The sequence below is a fragment of the Peromyscus leucopus genome, chromosome 2, assembly GCF_004664715.2.
Source record: "Peromyscus leucopus breed LL Stock chromosome 2, UCI_PerLeu_2.1, whole genome shotgun sequence".
NCBI classification, from domain to species: domain Eukaryota; kingdom Metazoa; phylum Chordata; class Mammalia; order Rodentia; family Cricetidae; genus Peromyscus; species Peromyscus leucopus.
Window position 1 is genome coordinate 144,750,933 of NC_051064.1, and position 17,611 is coordinate 144,768,543.

General features: G+C 42.4%; 1 protein-coding gene across 1 annotated transcript; it reads left to right on the forward strand.

Moving 5' to 3' along the window:
• The first annotated feature begins 5,876 nt into the window (after positions 1 to 5,876).
• Positions 5,877 to 17,333, forward strand: LOC114686381 (arylacetamide deacetylase-like 4). Its single transcript, XM_028861059.2, has 4 exons — positions 5,877 to 6,200; positions 8,553 to 8,769; positions 13,192 to 13,255; positions 16,151 to 17,333. Exons 1-4 carry the CDS (start codon positions 6,033 to 6,035, stop codon positions 16,920 to 16,922), a joined length of 1,221 nt encoding a protein of 406 aa, XP_028716892.1. The 5' UTR covers positions 5,877 to 6,032; the 3' UTR covers positions 16,923 to 17,333.
• The last annotated feature ends 278 nt before the right edge of the window (positions 17,334 to 17,611 follow it).

Below are 17,611 nucleotides of genomic sequence, written 5' to 3' on the forward strand. Positions count from 1 at the left end.
TGAATCTTTTATAGTGCTCTTAATATTAGCTAAAGTAGCAAGCTAAAAGTCGATATTTTATTAATCTTGTTATTAGCATCCTCTCAATCGTTCCAGATCCCAGTTTGCGTTTAGCCGTGCCGTCTTGGTAGTCTTCACTCCGTGACGCTGTGTCAGAAGGATGGCCGGTGTCGTCGGGTTTTGCCGGTGTGGTGCACTCTGTGGTGCACTCTGAGCACTCTGCTGAGGTGGTGTCTCCTAGGACTCTCTACTGTGAGCTTACCCTGCTTTCCTTTGTAATGACTGAGTGTTTGCTAGAGGTACTTTGAGACTATGCAAATGCCCTGTTTCTGCTTAGAGTTTGCCTCTCCTGTCTCCTGGCAGGCCTTGCTTGTGGCATTTACTACTGTGGTGTTCAAATGGTGATTTTTCTATTTCTTTCCTCTCCTCTATATTTAATAATTGGAATCCTTCTGGAAGGAAGAACTGTGGTTTCTGGATTTATATTTTTAATTATATCAAGATATTCAGGATAGGTACGAACTCAGAACTTAAAAGATATAAATCATGTTAATTGAGTCCAGATGGCCAGTATCAAAGAACAAAGCAATGTTGGTGACCTGTCTTTGAAAATATAATGAATTTAAGAATGAAAATAGTATTTATGATTTGTAAAATTTGTCTGGCTTTTGACTTGAAATTGATTTGAAACTGAAACAATTTTCTTTTGAAATTTTACATCTAGACTTTTTTAAAGTGTCTAAATTTATATTACTTTGGGGATCATTTTTGTCAAATCTTGAATAAAGTTACCTATACCTGGCATGATTTAAAAAAAAAAAAAAAAAAAAGATTCATGCTACATCTGGCGCCCAACATTCATGGTACGAATTCATGAAAAAGCTGCTTGTCTGTGGCCTTGTGGGCCCCAGCTCAGGCCCGAGCTACACTCGGCCGGTTGTGGTGGCACAAGCCAGTAGGATTTACTGAAGAAGGGAGAGGCAGGAGGATCCCGAGTTTGAGGCCGGCCTAGGAGGCTTGGGAGAAGCTTCAGCCTGGGCCAAACCACAAACAGTGGTGGGACCATGGAGGCAGCGGCTGCTGCTCTGAATTGCCCGCTCCTTCTCATGGTGTTGGTGACTGTGGTGATGCTGCTACCTGGGATGAAGAATTTACTACTGCTGGTTCAGAGAAGAATTGCCAGGACTATCGTGTTACAAGAAAGCATCAGCAAAGGTCAGTTTGGAAAAGTTTGGCAAGACAAATGATGGGGAGAAATTGCTGTAAAGATATTCTCTTCTAGGGAAGACCATTCGTAGTTCCAAGATAGACATTTATCAAACTGTGATCACTCCAAACCACAGAGGAGGCACACACAAAAAAAAAAATTTGCAGGAAACCATGACCATGCCTAACAGCGACTTTGGAATCTTCAAAAGGATCACAGGATCCCACAATGATGATTCCATATGGACTATGGTAAAGCCATTAAGCTGATTAACACCAAAGAAAGATCGACTTTGGACTACAAACTGCTCAGGACAATTTCGAGATGGCTAGGTAAGATGATCCAGCCTGACAGACTACTTAAACAAGGACTTGAAACAAGCCCTGAACTTTCTCACTATGCGGCGACTGGACAAATGATACAGGACTTGTTAATTAACTCCAAAATTTTCTTTTCAGGATTCCTTAAAGATGTCTTTACCCCTAGAAAATAGGAAGTAATTTTGAGAAAACGATGCCCACCAAGAGATGGGATGGGAGTTTTTCGGTCATTTAATGAGTTTTAGATATTGTCATTGTTAGTGATAGTTGGTTATAAGTTGTTAATTGTTAATGGTCAGGAAAAAAACTGAACAAGGAGATTAGATTCAGAGTTTTTGTTTTAAAAAAAGATAAAGAAATAATAGGATAAATGGGTAGATCACTGAATCTACACTAAAAAGAAAAAGGGGAAGATATAAAAATGACAAAAGGTAGATTACCGAATCTATGATGAAAAGAAAAAATACTTTTAAAAAGGAACTACTTGTTTTAAATAAGACAAGTAATGAAATTGTTTTGCCTGAGTTTAACAAATGTTACTGGACTGGACATTGTTATATATTAATGGGATTTTCTGCCTGAATCTGTCAAATGTTAATGGACTAGACATTGTTAATGTAATCTTGACTGTGTATATTGTATATACTTATTGGATATAACTTTTCTTGTATTAGTTATAAGCTTTTTTAAATTTTAGACAAAAGAGGGGAAATGTGATGGTATTGTATTCCCCAAAATATTGTGCACCCTAATAAACTTATCTGGGGTCAGAGACAGAACAGCCACTAGATACAAAGGCTAGAAAATGATGGTACTCACACCTTTAATCCTAGCAATCCAGAGACAGAAATCCCTCTGGATCTCTGTGAGTTCAAGGCCACATTGGAAACAGCCAGGCATGGTGACACACACCTTTAATCCCAAGAAGTGAGCCTTTAATCCCAGGGAGTGATAGCAAAAACAGAAAGATATATAAGGCATGGAAACCAGAAACTAGAAGCATTTGGCTGGTTAAGCATTTGGCTGGTTAAGCATTTGGCTAGTTAAGCTTTCAGGCTTCTAGCAGCACAGCTGAGCTGAGAGCCATTTAGATATGAGGACACAGAGGCTTCCAGTCTGAGGAAATAAGATCAGCTGAGAAGTTGGCCAGGTGAGGTTAGCTGTGGCTTGTTCTGTCTCTCTGACCTTCCAGTGTTCACCCCAATAACTAGCCTCAGGTTTGATTTTATTAATAAGACCTTCTAAGATAACTGCTACAGAAGAGAGAAAATGTCTTTACATTTTTTTGAATTTTAACTTATATTCTATATGAATAAATATGAAAGAACAGTCAGAATGTCAATAGTGAAGTCTTTGTGCTCAACAACAACACATCTTGGGCCATATTCCCATGGAAGGAGGCTATACGGCTTTGTTAATAAGGTCAAGGTCACTGGTGACAGGCCAACTCACTTGGGTTCAGACAAACCCCCATCCCCAATTTAGCTACCCTTGGGCATGATTATAATATTAAAAGGGCATTTTTAGGAAAGAGAGACAGGGGAAGGAGAAGAGAGGGATAGAAAAAAAAAGGTGAACTATGGGAAGCTTTTCCTGGGCTCAAGACTTTTGTTAGATATTCAAAGTTAGATCCCCAGCTACTAAGTGGTCAGATCCAAGGTTGTTCTGGGAAGCTCTGGAGGCCATCTGGCATATAAAAATGATTTTTTCTATTTTCTTAAAGATTTATTATTTTATTTTATATACATGCGTGTTTGCTTGTATATTTGTGTGTGTGAACTGGATTCCCTGGAACTGTAGGTGAGGATAGCTATGAACTGCTACATGGGTGCTGGGAGCCAGCCAGCTTCTTTCTTTAAAAGAAAAAGGCATTCATGTCCCCAGATGGTCTCCAGACCATTTCAAGAAATGCATTTTCAATGTCATCCTTGGCTACATATTGAGTTGGAGGCCAGCCTACACTATGTGAACCTTTGTCTCAAAAGGAAATCTTTTTCCTTTCTTGAGACAGAGTCTCACTATATATCTCTGGCTGGCCTCAAAATTGCAAAGTTTCTCCTCCCTCTGCCTCCTGAGCATTAGGAATAATGGTGTGCACCATGGCAACAGGCTGAAAATGAAGTAACATGTTAGCTTTCTTTCACTAGTGAGCATACAGAGCCTCCTGGTTACTAGAAAAATCTTTGCCCTTGCGTGGTTAACACAGCTCTCTCATCACAAGAAAAGGGAATGAATTCTGCACTCCATGGTGGAGGGGGCCCAGTAGTTTACATAAGGCCTGATTTTTCTATGCACCTATGGAAACTCCAAGCCCCATTGCTCTCCAGATGTAACGAACTGATGACACTGGAGCCATGTAGCTGTCCCTTTTGCACAACCACAGCTTTTCTGAGACCAACACCCTAATAGTCGTTGTTGTTGCTTCTGTGACAATATACCCAAGAAAACAACTTAAGGAAGTAGAGATGTATTTTAGAATGAGGCTTTTCCATTCATCATGCCTAGGAGGCTGTGGCAGAACAGAGCTAATCACATGGGAGAAGCAGCGAGAGAAAATGCCCAACACGGGCCTTCTCCTCTTCCACTTCCTTTACAACTTCTAGGATGTTGCCACGCACATTCAAGGTGCCAGTGCAGGGAAGGAGAGGGAGAGCGCAGGAGAGAGGCAAGCACAGCACTGGTGTGTAGGATCTGGTGCCCTCCTTCCTGTTCTTCTTTGTGCTTCTTGCAGGACACAGTGCGGTTTGGCTCATAGCCATAGCACCTCTTCCCATTTCGGCTCTCCCCTGCCTGCATTCCTTCCTTATCTCTGTGTAGTCTCTCTCTCTCTCTCTCTCTCTCTCTCTCTCTCTCTCTCTCTCTCTCTCTCTCTCTCTCTCTCTCTCTCTTCCTTGCGTGCATTCCTCTCCATCCCCTCCACCACAATCCTATCTCAAGATCCTTACATTAACTCAGCTTGATGACATGCACAATGACCATCACCTGAATGATGCTCACCTGATATTCTAAGTGATACATCTTTTGAAGGCCAGCATCAGCACCTTGCCAGTGGCAACTTGTACGTCCATTCATGTGTACTTGGTACCTAGAAATATGCTTAGTGCAACATAGGTCCTTTTTTACCTGTGTCTCAGCAAGAAGGCAATCACATAGTACCTTGTCCCTCTACTCCCTTCTCTAACCCACCAGCAAGAAATACTAACATCAGAAGAGGAAAAACCTGTCTTATTGTTGCTACTGGAGGGAAATCCATACTCTTCAGCATGTTATCATACACCTTACAAAGACCATTATTCTCTGCTTGCTTTAAAATGTAACATATTAATGAGTATTTTAAGCTTTGTGAGCTTACTTAGACAAAACGATTTTTGCAGTGAAAATAATAGTCCCAAGAGGAGGGGAAAACCTGTACCAGGGCGTGGCAGGTAGAAGGTGCACAACCTTAAAAACCCAACAAAGGCAGTGGCTGTGGATTCAGGGTTTGGAGTTCTCCTTTTATCTTGTAAAAACTGTTCTTGGTGCTGGGAAGATGGCTCAGCTCATAAGGCATAATGTGAGAATTGGAGCTCTGATCACTTAACATTTATGCAGGTATGATGGTAGGAAAGTAGACTCAGGGGATCCCCAGGTCAAGTTGGCTAGAATTAGTGAGCTCCAGATTCAGGAAAAGACCATGTCTTGATAAATAAAGTAGAAAGCAATTGAGCACAGCACCTGATTTCAGCTTCTACACACACATACTCATATATATGACATTATGAATACACACTTGTGTGTAAACAGACATACAAAAATGTGCTCACATGAACATTGTTTAACATCTCTCATAATTGGCTTATCCAGGTTAGGGCGATATGTTTATAACTGCATGACCTTAGACCTCAAAATATGTGACTGCAGGACATAAGGTCAGGGCTAATACAAGGAGCAATTTTGAAACCCATTTCTGATATTAAGTAAATAAGGCTAGTGAGTACATAGGAGAGGTGAGGGTGGGATATGATAGGTTGTTCTCGACACCTCATTCTGCCCTTCCTCATTGTGGTTCACCTTGGCACATATACCACCTCTCTAATCTCTGATTTCACACCTGAGAGGAGAGTCACAGAGTACTTTACATGACTTCAGTGAGTTTTCTCAATTGTCCTTGATTCCTTGATTGCCACTTGGCATCATTTTCCAGACAACCCCTTCTTCAATAGTGTCCATTTCGTAACCAGGTTGGTGACTTTCTGGGTGGTGTGATGAAGGATAGCTATGACCTGGGGACAAGGTACAAGGGCTCCACTGCTGCTGGGCAGGAACCTCTCTGGGCTGGGATCTGTTGCAATCAGATCATATGGGGATACTTCCAATATCCAGAGGGGTTTTGAAAAGGTGAGATTAGGCCATGGTGCTTCTCTGACAGTTATAAGGTGCCTGAGTTTGTGGATGAGAAGTTCCATGAAGTCCTCCTAGGGCACAGGTTTTCCTCGGCTCACTCTGAAGGAACAAGAAAGAGCACCATGCTTTCCTGGATGGAACTTCTCCTCGCTACTGTGTGTCTCCTGGTCCTGGGAGTCCACGTGTGGGTTCTCGTCGACCATCTCCTTACTATTGACGTGCCTCCCACCATCACGCACCCCCTGAAGTTTCGGATTCTGCACTATCTCTTTCATCTGACAATAACATGGGTAAATTTTGTTTCTTAATAATCATTTCCCACCAGGGTAGACAGAACTTCAGTCTGAGGAAAGAATTTTGCCAAGATCCACATAGTTTAACAGCCAGTGTGTGTTAGTCAGTAATGCTATGCCAGGCATGGTATTGAAGGCTTGCTAAGGACAACATGGCTATTAAGTGAGCTGTATGCACCCTTTCTTTACTTTCAACAAGAATAAGCAGCAGGGAAGAAACCAGGGAGTTGATTTCTAATGAGAAACAGTCTGAGACCCTTACAAATGCCAGATATTAGATTGGGAAGGTGGAGTCTTTGGTGACTGTCTGGGTCAAGCAGCATGGGTCAGTAAGTCCTTACCTGGCTGGCTAAAATACTTCTGAATCCTCATCAGTAAAACAAGAGCTTTCAGTTAGGGATGTGTGAGCCCATGAGGTGTGTTAGAGTCTATGGTTTTGATCAGTTTGGAATGGTTAGGGACAGCCTTCAGGAGCTAGAGCCTGGGTTTTTAATATCTCCCAAGCAAGGGTTGCTGCTAGTTAAACTTAGTTTGTTATAGAGTTGGGGAGGGCAGAAGAAAAGTCTTATCCTGTCTTAAGTTCAGTCCTGGGTTACAGGAAACTAAATACACAAAAGAAAATTTAACTTAAAAAAAGCTTGATATATTAATAGCTTTATGTGACCTGGGACAAGGAGTGGAGGCTTTCTACTGTGCAAACTATTAAGAAGTGGTTAGCCTGAGGGCTTAGAAGACCTTTGCACCAAACTGGAGAGGTGACTTGGTGGTTAGAAGCAGAAGCTGCTCTTGCAGAGGACCTGGATTCAGTTTCTAGCACTCACATAGTGGCTCACAATCATCTTTAATTCCAATTCCAGGGTATCTTCTGGCCTCCATGGGAAACAAACATGCACACGCTATACATACATGCATATAGGCAAAACACTCATTCACATAAAATAAGATTTTTTCTAACTTAAAAAGACATTTAAACAAAGAAAGTTGAATTTAAAAAGGCAAAGGAGTTTAAGATTTGAGTGTGGCAAATAAACCCCAATAGTTTATTAAGCAGAACTCTGGAAGTATTTGTTGAGTTCGTGCAGCTTCCCATCAGTGCAGATGGATGTAAATCTAGGTCATTCTGTTCCTTGTATAGGAATATGTTGAGATAACTTCCCAGACGACCAGGCTCATGAACTCTGCTGCCCTCAGTACATCCAAGGAAAGACGACAAATGCCATCTTTCCAGTAGAGACTGTGGAAGCTTTGTGTAGGGACCATCCAAAGCCCCAACTCTCCTCTCAAGTCATCAGTGCTGCTCCTACAGAGGGAAGAGTGCACGTGCCAGTACAATGTGGATCAAATATGGCAAAGGAAGTCTACTGCTATGCCTTGCTTCAGTGACCATGAATGTGTTAAGAAGTGATAGCTAACTCATTAATTCAGTGACAGCCTCAGCCCTACAGTGGTCACAAAGCTGATCTATTTCTTATGGAAAGACACACATAGCTCTTAGGTTCCAGGCTCACTTTTTGTCCCCTTGGGAATTACAGTGGTCATGACCTCAGGCTTATTGGTAGCCCCATCCTCATCAACTGTGTTCGTCACATTTAAAGAGTATCATGGTGTCACTGCCAAGGACATGGTTGATGGTCAAGAAATGAAGGGAAAGGCAGCCAACCTTTGCCAGGTTTATTCTGTGATGATTTCTAAAACTTACTCCCTTTATTCCAATCAGACAAGCCTGAAACAGATGATAGTTGCTCTCTACTTCAAGAGTGAGGGAACTATAAGGAAGGGTATAACCAATTTCCCTGATTTACAAAGTTTGGGGAAGCAGTAAGGGCTGGACACAGGCTTTATAGCTGCAAAGACTGTGAAGAGGGTGCTGTGGTAAGTTCTGGACCAAGCCTAGGCTTTGCTGTGGACTCTGAAGAAGAGACTAGCAGAGTCATATGGAACTAGGACCAGAAAGAATGGCTTTCCTCATACTCTTTGAAGGAATGGGCAAAGCTATCATCAAAGGCTCCACTGTTGCATGGAAATCAGATGCAGCATGGTAAAAATGATCTGATTGGAATAGAAGCAAGCTATTGGGCCACAGGTCTCTTCTAGAAAGGCAACCAGGAAATTCTGTCTGCAAGGAGGCATGGCTCTTCTTTCCTTACTACTTACATCTCCCATGCCCTAGATCTTCATGAACAGCTTTGGATATTCATGAATCTTGGGAGAAACCAGTTTTACCACATTCAAATGGGAGTTTTTCAAATGGAAAGTCCACAGTTGAGATAGACAGCAGCATGGGCAGTGTCTGAAAGGTGGAAAGGACAGAGGAGTCATGAAAGCCCCCAACTTCTCTCTTTCCCACAGGGGACTATACTTGAGAAGATGAACATTTGCTCCATGCCCTCCTTTTTCTGCTTTATGCAAGACACCTTTGTGTCAAAGAAGAGCCTTGGTGTGTTTGTGAAGGACCTGCGTTTCGGCACAATCCCTGTGAGGCTCTTTCAGCCCAAAGCAGCCTCCTCCAAGCCCCGGAGAGGCATCATCTTCTACCATGGAGGGGGCGCCGTGTTGGGCAGCCTAGGTGAGAAACATCCCTGTAGTACAGAAAAGAGAGGGGCCTCACAACCTCCACAACCCCGTTCACTTTTCCATCTCTTTGGAGGGAGTCAAAGGAAGCAGCCATTGGAGCTCCTTTTGTGAGAGGCAGATTAAGACTGAAGGTCATGTCAGCCAAAGGGACTGTTGCCTCCATGACAATGTTTTCTACAATTTGATATCTCTGTTGAGGCAAGGGCAGTGATTGCCTAGTGGGACTTCCAGGGATTTAGGTATGATGCCAACCTCCCATCTCCTTTGTCCCACAATGGTCCCAAATCCATTTACTGTTCTTACATCTTCTGGATCATCTTGGTCCAAACCCATCTTCCCTTGCTCACCCCCTCCAGCCCTGTATCTAAGAGTGGTCCCACTGCTCCACTGTCAACAATCTGGCTGGTCATCTTCCCACACCAAACAGATCTTTAAAAATACAATTCAGGGCTGACCATTTGGCATTGGATAACCAACTGATGTTCTCTTCCCTGGAAAAGACTATTTCTCTTGATCTCAGCATTCTTTAACTCCCTGTAGTGTTTTGTGTAGGGTTGAGGCCTTGTGGGCTTTCCTCAATCTAGGTTAGCATGTCTCTTGTCATCCAATACCAAGTGGACAGCCCTGAAAACATACATACAAGTAGCATTATACAGACCAAGCAGGCTGTATTAATATTTATGAATATATATGCATATACATACATGTATGTAACAACAATTCATGAAAAAATAGGCCACATATTTTAAAGAACAAGAAGGGGTAGATGGGGGTGGGTGTTGGGAAGAGAAAAGGGAACATTTTATCTAGAGATTCTCTCTGACACTCTGAAGTCAGACCCTGGAATAATGGGTCCATTCATGGTATCTTGTCACAAAGCTTACATTGCCCATGTTGATTTTGGTCCCTGAAATGCTTCCTTGCTTGCTCTCTGTCTTCTCCCACCCAGAGTGGAAACATCAAGAGTGTAAGGGAAACCTGTGTTGTAGCTATCAGTGGAGTCTCGGAGTCTAGAGAACAAGACTTAGTCCCTCCCCTCATTGACCTGCCAAAGTAGGAGACTGGACCTTGCAGAACACAAATGGGAGGGTGGTGGTTTCAGATGGGACAACGTAGGCCCAGAATAGGAACTGACTGAGTCACAGCACCTCATCATTTCTAATCAAACAGTTTCTCCAATAAAGTGAGCCTTGAGGCCAGGACCAAGGGATGGGAGGAGCCAGTGCTACATAACTGGAGATCTGGGTGAGGTGAGGAAGGCCTGGACCCTAGACTGAAAGACAAAGGACTCCAGAAAGTCAGTCACTAGGACCAAGAATATTACATTTCAAAACAATATTAAGAAAAAGATGGCTCAGAGGTTTGGAGTACTCACTGCTCTTACAGTGGAGCCTGGTTCGGCTCCCAGTGAGTACATCAGGCTGCTCATGAGCACCTGCAACTCTGGCTCCATGAGACTTGACCCCTTCTTCTGACCACTGCACTCCCCACGTTCAGATACCCCTCCACAAATCCACATAATTAAAACAACAAACTCATTTGAAAAGACTAGGGGGGAAAATTCTACAAAGAGCCAAGAGTAGGAGCTTATTCTAAATATTTTTAGTTTTTATTTAATTATACTGGATTGCATAAGGCCATTTTTATACAACTATATAATAGACTTTTTTTTTTTTTTTTTTTTTTGGTTTTTTGAGACAGGGTTTCTCTGGTAGCTTTGCGCCTCTCCTGGAGCTCACTTGGTAGCCCAGGCTGGCCTCGAACTCACAGAGATCTGCCTGCCTCTGCCTCCCGAGTGCTGGGATTAAAGGCGTGCGCCACCAACACCCGGCTATATAATAGACTTTGAGCATACCCCTCTGTATACCACTATCTTCTGCCCTCTCACACCTCTCATTAGTCTCATTTGCTCCCTAGGCTACTTTAATTAAATTTAACTTAATTTCCAATTTTATAGATATATATTATAAATCTATATAAAACCTTGTACTCACAAATGAAAGGCAATGGGTGACATCTGCCTTTCTGAGACTGACTTAATTCACTTAATATAATTATCTCCAGTTGTACTCATTTTCCTGCAATCAGCATAACTTCAAATCCCACTGTGTATATGTAGTTCATTTTCCTTATTCATTCCTCTGCTGTTGGACACCCAGATTGGCTTCCTAGTTTAGGTATCGTACATAATGCTGCAGTAAACACTGGTGTGCAAGCATCTTTGCTAAATACCCAGGAGTGGTACAAGTGGGCCATATAGAAGATCTACTTTTAATGTTTTGAGTAATTTCCATACTAGGCAGATTAGTTCATATTCCCACCAACAGTGTTCAAGGGTCCCTTGTCTGCATGCATCCTCTCTCGTATTTGTTGTCATTTCCCCCTCTCTTCCTTCCTTGCTGCCCCCCTTTCTTCTTTTCTTTTTTGAGACAGAATCTTACTGTGTAGCCCTGGCTATCCTGGATCTCACTATGTGGCTCAGGCTGGCTTTGAAGTCACAGAGATCCTCCTGCCTCTGCCTTGGCTGAGTGCTGGGTTTCAAGGCATGCACCACCACACCTGTTTCTATGTTTATTGTCTTAATGATGGACATTCCGACTGAGGTGAAGAGGGATTTCAAGTGAAGTTTGAATTTGCTTTTCTCTGATGTCTGGTGAAGTTGGACATTTTTTCATGTTTATTGGCCATTTGTATTTCTCGTTCTGAACTGTCTGTCTCATTAGCCCATGGATTGGCTGGCTTGGCTGATTTCTCATTCAGTTTTTAAAAACTCTTTGTATATTTTAAATAGTAATTCTCCAGTAGATGCACAGTTAGGAAAGATCTCCTATTTTGTAGGCGGTCTCTACATTTGTCTCCTTCACTGTGCAGAAACTTTTTAAATTTTAATTTTATGAAATCCCATTTGTCAGTTTTTGACATTATTTTCTGAGCACCTGGGCCTTGCTCCAAATGTCCTTGTCTGTATGGATATTTTAAAGAGTTTCCTTATGTTTTTCTCTATGAGTTGTAAATGAAGCGTGGGCAAGTGGAGGAGGAGAAGATGTAAGCTCTTTCCACTGACCTTACCAGAGACCCCTGGTGCAACAAAACATAATTCTGAAAGTTTGCTCATCATGGCATATTTGGGCACTAATTTTGACTTTGTAAAATGCTACATCAAATGTTGTTTACCTGGCCCCATGAGTTAGCACCCACTGTGATGTCTCATCTGTCTCACTCTTGTCCTAATAAATCTAAAAAAAGCAAGTAACATATGCAAAGCTCTGAAACAGGAATTACATGTAGGACTTGAAGAAAAAGATGTCTAGGCAGGTCCTAGGATTCAGGACAGAGTTAGCAGAGTCTCCATATTGTCTGTGTAAACTCCTCTTGAAGCCTTTAAGGGCACTCACATCACAGACCCTTTCCCTAGCCTGACGCAGTTCCTCTCCTAGATGGATCCAGCCATCCCTACTTTAAAAGTCCTCAGATAAAGCTGATGTGCAGTCTTCAGACCTTGTGGAGCAGAGTCACTGACAGAGAAGCTGACTAGATAGCTCAGATCAGACCCTCTCCTCTCAGGAGTGTTGGCCTCCAAGTCTACTTTGATCTTCTGCCCAACAATGTAGCTGGTATGTACTTACCTAATAAGCACCCATAAATATTAGAATTGTCTGGGGTCACTTAGAGTTTCATGATGCCTGCTTGGCACAGCTCAGAGATTGTTATCCAATGAGTTGTGGTAGCCTGGACAGAAGATGAACACAGACTGATAAGGGTCCTTGTATACCAAGGGAATGGGCTAAATCAAAGGAAGTTCTGTTTGGGGACCTGTGTAAAGATACACTACATACTAATGCCAGGGGACCTACCTCCTAGAACTTCAAATGTAGCACCATACTAATCCAAATTGCCCATCTACTCATCATTTGTTTCCTAATCAAATAAATACACGAATCTCTTTTGAGGTAGGGTCTCTTGTAGCCCAGACTGGCATCCAATTTACTATGCATTTGAGAATGACTTGTACTCCTGATCATCTTGACTCTATATTCCAAGAGCTGGGATCACAAGCATGTGCTGCCATACTCAGCTCAATATATGAAATTCTTATTATTCCCAGGCTAATCCTCCATAAGTGCTTTATCCTTGTTTTTGTTCATTTAGAACCTCAAAGTTTCCTGGTCTTCAGTTTCCCCACTGTAAAATTAAACTATGAGCCTCAAAGTCCACGTATGCACCCAACATTCAAGAAATTAAGTCAGATGTCTGGCTTTGCCTTGTCCTGGTGGCCTGAGTCACTTCAGAGGGGACACATCTAGGAACAGAAGTATCATTTCCATGATCTTCATATCAGCTGCTTCCCTGGGGCTGTGGTGGGGTGTTCTGGGCACTCTTCATACAGTGTACTATACCTGGTATTCTCTTGCAGACGGTTACCATAACCTGTGTACTTTCCTGGCTCGAGAGACAGACTCAGTGCTGCTGTCAGTGGGGTGAGTAGTCTCAGACGGTGGGTAGCTTATCCACAGAGCAGGGGAAAATACAAGGAGTGGCAGTCCTAGATGTCTTTGCCCCTAGAGAAGTTCTCACATGTGACTATAGTATCATACAAATGAGGAAAGGTCTGGAAAGCCACTCATCATTGAGAATTGAGTGAGGCAATTGAATGATGGCAATTAATTACTCTTATTCACTTTTTTCGTGCTATTGCAAATAACAAAGAAATAACTTAAAAGGGGAAGAATTTATTTTTACAACAAATTCTAGAAACTTCATTCAGTCTATGACCAACTTGCTTTACTGTTATTCTGTAAGACAGAATATTCTCAAAGCAAGAGAGCATAATACATCAAATATGCTCACCTTGTGGTAGCCAGGAAGCAAAGACAGAAAGGGCTAGAGACAAGGTACCATTCAAAGACAGCCCACCCCCAGAGATCTATATCTTACAATTAGGCCCACATTCCAATAATGCCATCAAATTATAAACCCTTAAATGAATTATTCTATCAATGATGTCAGTGTTCCACAGTCTAGTTACATCTCAATGATTTGATCCATATCCAGGGAATAAGTTGCCAGCATAAACTTTTTGAGGGGTACTTTATATATCTGCATAATAGTATCCCACCCCTGCACATCCAAGGGTCATGGTCAACTTATCATATAAAATGCATCTAGTGCAAGAGTCCCCAAAGTTTAATAGTTTCAGCCCTGTTAAAAGGTTCAAGTCTATAGTCTTCTGAACCTTGGCCCGATTCTCAGCTGTGAATTGTCACAAATTAAAACAGCAAATTGCATTCTTCCAACATATAACAGCATAGAACAAACATCCTCATTCACAAAAGGACTAATTAAGTGTCATAGAGGGAAAAGCTGGGACCAAGAAAGACAAAACCACAGCAGGGCAAACATTCAGTCTTCCAATTCCAGTTTCATTTCCAAAGGATCTGGGCAGTCATAGTTCTATAGTCCTGCTGGCTGAAGTCTACTTGGCTTCCCTCAGCCTCCATCTGCTCTTTGACTATGGTGTTCTTTGGCATATTGCTCAAAGTCATGGCATCTCCTATTTCCTCAGGTCTCCACTGGAGCTTAGTCATTACCACGCAGGTTTACATATTCCTTCTCATCGGCATGGTGCAGGGACACCAATTACCTCATGCTTTACTTGGCCTCCCAGGCTTACCTTTGAACCTGGGTGGAAGCCTCCACAACCCAGTGACTACATTTCACAGGCTTGCATGCCCAGTATTCTGTGGATGATGCCTTGGTTGCCATCAGCTGCAACACTACCTGGGCTCCCTTAGAACATGGCCATGTTGGACTTTGAGTGTCTGGGCAACTAAAAATAGGAAATGAGTCCCGGGAAGACGGTTTTCTAGGTGGACTAGTGCAAGCTGGGTACCCTGGCAGTACTATATTTTCAAGCAAAAGTCTCTCAAGTGAGTTTACAATTTTATCCTGGAGGGTCTGTCAAGGATGAGGTAGATCTAATATCTAAGAAGCCCTGGAGGACTCCAGTAAAAAGCATTTGATTGATTTTTTAAATTTATTTAAGATTTTAGTGTGTGTGTGTGTGTGTGTATATCTGTGAGTGCATGCACACATGTGGTTGTGGTTGTACAAAGAGGCCAGGAGAGGCCATCAGATCCCTTGAGGATATAGGCATTTGCAGGACACCCACTGTTCATGCTGGGATCTGAACTCCAGTCATTATGATTGAGCAGCATTCACTCTTACCCACTAAGTTGTCTCCATAGTCCATTGATTTGTTTTTCAATGTGCTAAACCCTTTTACAACCTCATCCTCTAAGTTTACAGTTTTTCTGCCAAACTATACGTTTTCTTTCTGTTCTATTTTTCACTCATAGTTCTCACTGGCTAAGTGTGCTGGCAAGATATCCCAGAGGGTAAAAGTGCTTACTTCCAAAGCAGTACAACTTCTGATAACTACTGGAAAATGAATTAAATTATGACTCCACCAGTAACTGAACCATTAATAATGTTAGAAACTTCATGGTATGATAATCTCTCAATGGCAACTGAATCAACCACCTGGGCACTAAGATTTGAACAAAGAAGTCTTTTAAGTGGTCATCTGAACCATGTGATATTAGGCAATATTACATAACCATTTAGGACCACAAGGTTATGCCAAGATAAGGGAATCTTAACAGGATAAAATTCAGTAACTGAATTTTGGCAGCTTCTTCAAACTCACATGGGGGAAATAGGGATGAGTGTCTTCAATTGCTAGGGTCATGTGGAAGATTTAATCAAGTAGACTCTTGGGTGAGTAGAGGATGCAATTCACAGAAATTTCTGCAGTGCTGTGGTAATATTTTATTTGTGCTCTAACAAATAAAACTTATCTGGGGATCAGAGGAGAGAGCCAGCCACTAGATTAGACATAGAGGCCAGACAGTGGTGACACACACCCTTAATCCTATCACTTGGGAGACAGAGATCCCTCTGGATCTCTGTGAGTTCAAGGCCGCACTGGAAACAGAGCCAGGCATGGTGGCACACACCTTTAATCCCAGCATTTGAGATCTCTTGTCTTTGCTTGGGAAGGACACACACCTTCAATCCCAGGAAGTGATGGCAGGAAGCAGAAAAGCACTTAAGGAGCGAGGACCAGGAACCAGAGACTTTTGAGCAGTTCAGCTGAGATCCATTCCAGTGAGGATTCAGAGGCTTTCAGTTGAGGAAAAAAGATCAGCTGAGGAGTTAGCAAGGTGAGGTTGGCTGTGTGGCTTGTTCTGCCTCTCTGATCTTTCAGAATTTACCCCATTATCTGGCTCCAGTTTTTTTTTTTCTATTTATAAGACCTTTTAAGATTCATGTTACACAATACTGATGTGCTGTCCTCTGTCTTCCTTCCATAGGTACCGAAAGCTTCCTTACTACCATCATCCCGCCTCTCTGTTGGATTGCATGAATGCCTCCATTCACTTCCTGAAGTCTCCGGAAGCCTATGGGGTGGACCCCTCCCAGGTTGTGCTCTGCGGAGACAGCATTGGGGGCGCGGCTGCAGTTATTATCTCCCAGACCTTGGTGGGCAGAGCAGATCTTCCCAAGATCCGGGCTCAGATCCTGATTTATCCAGTCCTCCAGACATTGTATTTCCAATCCCCATCAAAGCTGCAGAATGCAAATGTTCCATTCCTCACCAAAGACTTCATGATGAACTGTCTTTGTAAATATCTGGCCATTGACCCCTCCTGGAAAGACGCCATGTTGACAGGTGCCTGTATGCCCCCAAGTGTTTGGAAGAAGTATGAGAAATGGCTAGGCCCTGACAACATCCCTAAAATGTTCAGGAGCAAATACCAGCAACCCGAGTCACCGGCACCTTTTAATGAGGCTGCCTATCTAGAAACCAAACACACTCTGAATACAGATATTTCTCCCCTCATAGCAGATGACAAAATCATTGCTCAGGTTCCTGAGGCATTCATAGTGACCCTTCAGTGGGACTTTATCCGTGATGATGCTTTGCTCTACAAGAAGCGCTTGGAAGACCAAGGGGTCCCTGTGACCTGGTACCATGTAGATGGCTTCCATGGCTGTGCTATTTTTTTTGATAATAAGTTTTTCTCTTTCCCCTGTTCCTTGGATGTCGTAAATGCTGTGGTCAGTTATATAAAGGGCTTATGACTGCAGCATGATGGGAGAACAATTGTCTGGCATGCACAAGACCCCACTCTAATCCGCAGCAGGGAAGAAAGATGAAAAAAAAAAATCAAGGAACAAAAGATAGGACATATCACATCATCCCTGGTGCCTTGAATGAGAAGGGCCAAGGAGAATTTTGCCACAACTGAGGCTAGGGCTGAGTCTTATTTTTTTAATCCTTTCTTTTATTCTTTTAATGTATAAGATAGTGAATTTTGTTACATTTCATACACACATATTCTAAACTTTGCTTTTCTTTGATGTACATACCATGTCTTGTTCCCCACTCCAAATCCCCAAATTGATCCCTATATTCCCTCCTATTTTCAAGCCATGTATGTATGTCGTGTGTGTGTGTGTGTGTGTGTGTGTGTGTGTGTGTGACATTTTTTCTCTATGCATTTGTTTGTTTGTTGATAAGAATCATAGCTCTTGTACATACTGCTATAGCTAACATGCATGAGCTATTGTGTCTATAGTATGCTGGCTTAGACTCCCTTGGGTTTAAACCCTGGGGTGGTATATTTGCATTACATGGAAGATCTATTTCTTAGCTTCTTGTGAAATCTCCATATTGATTTCTGTAGTGGCTGCACTAATTTAACCTTACCACCAACAATATATGAGTTTTTTTTCTACATCCCCCCATCTGCATCAGCATTTGTCATTTT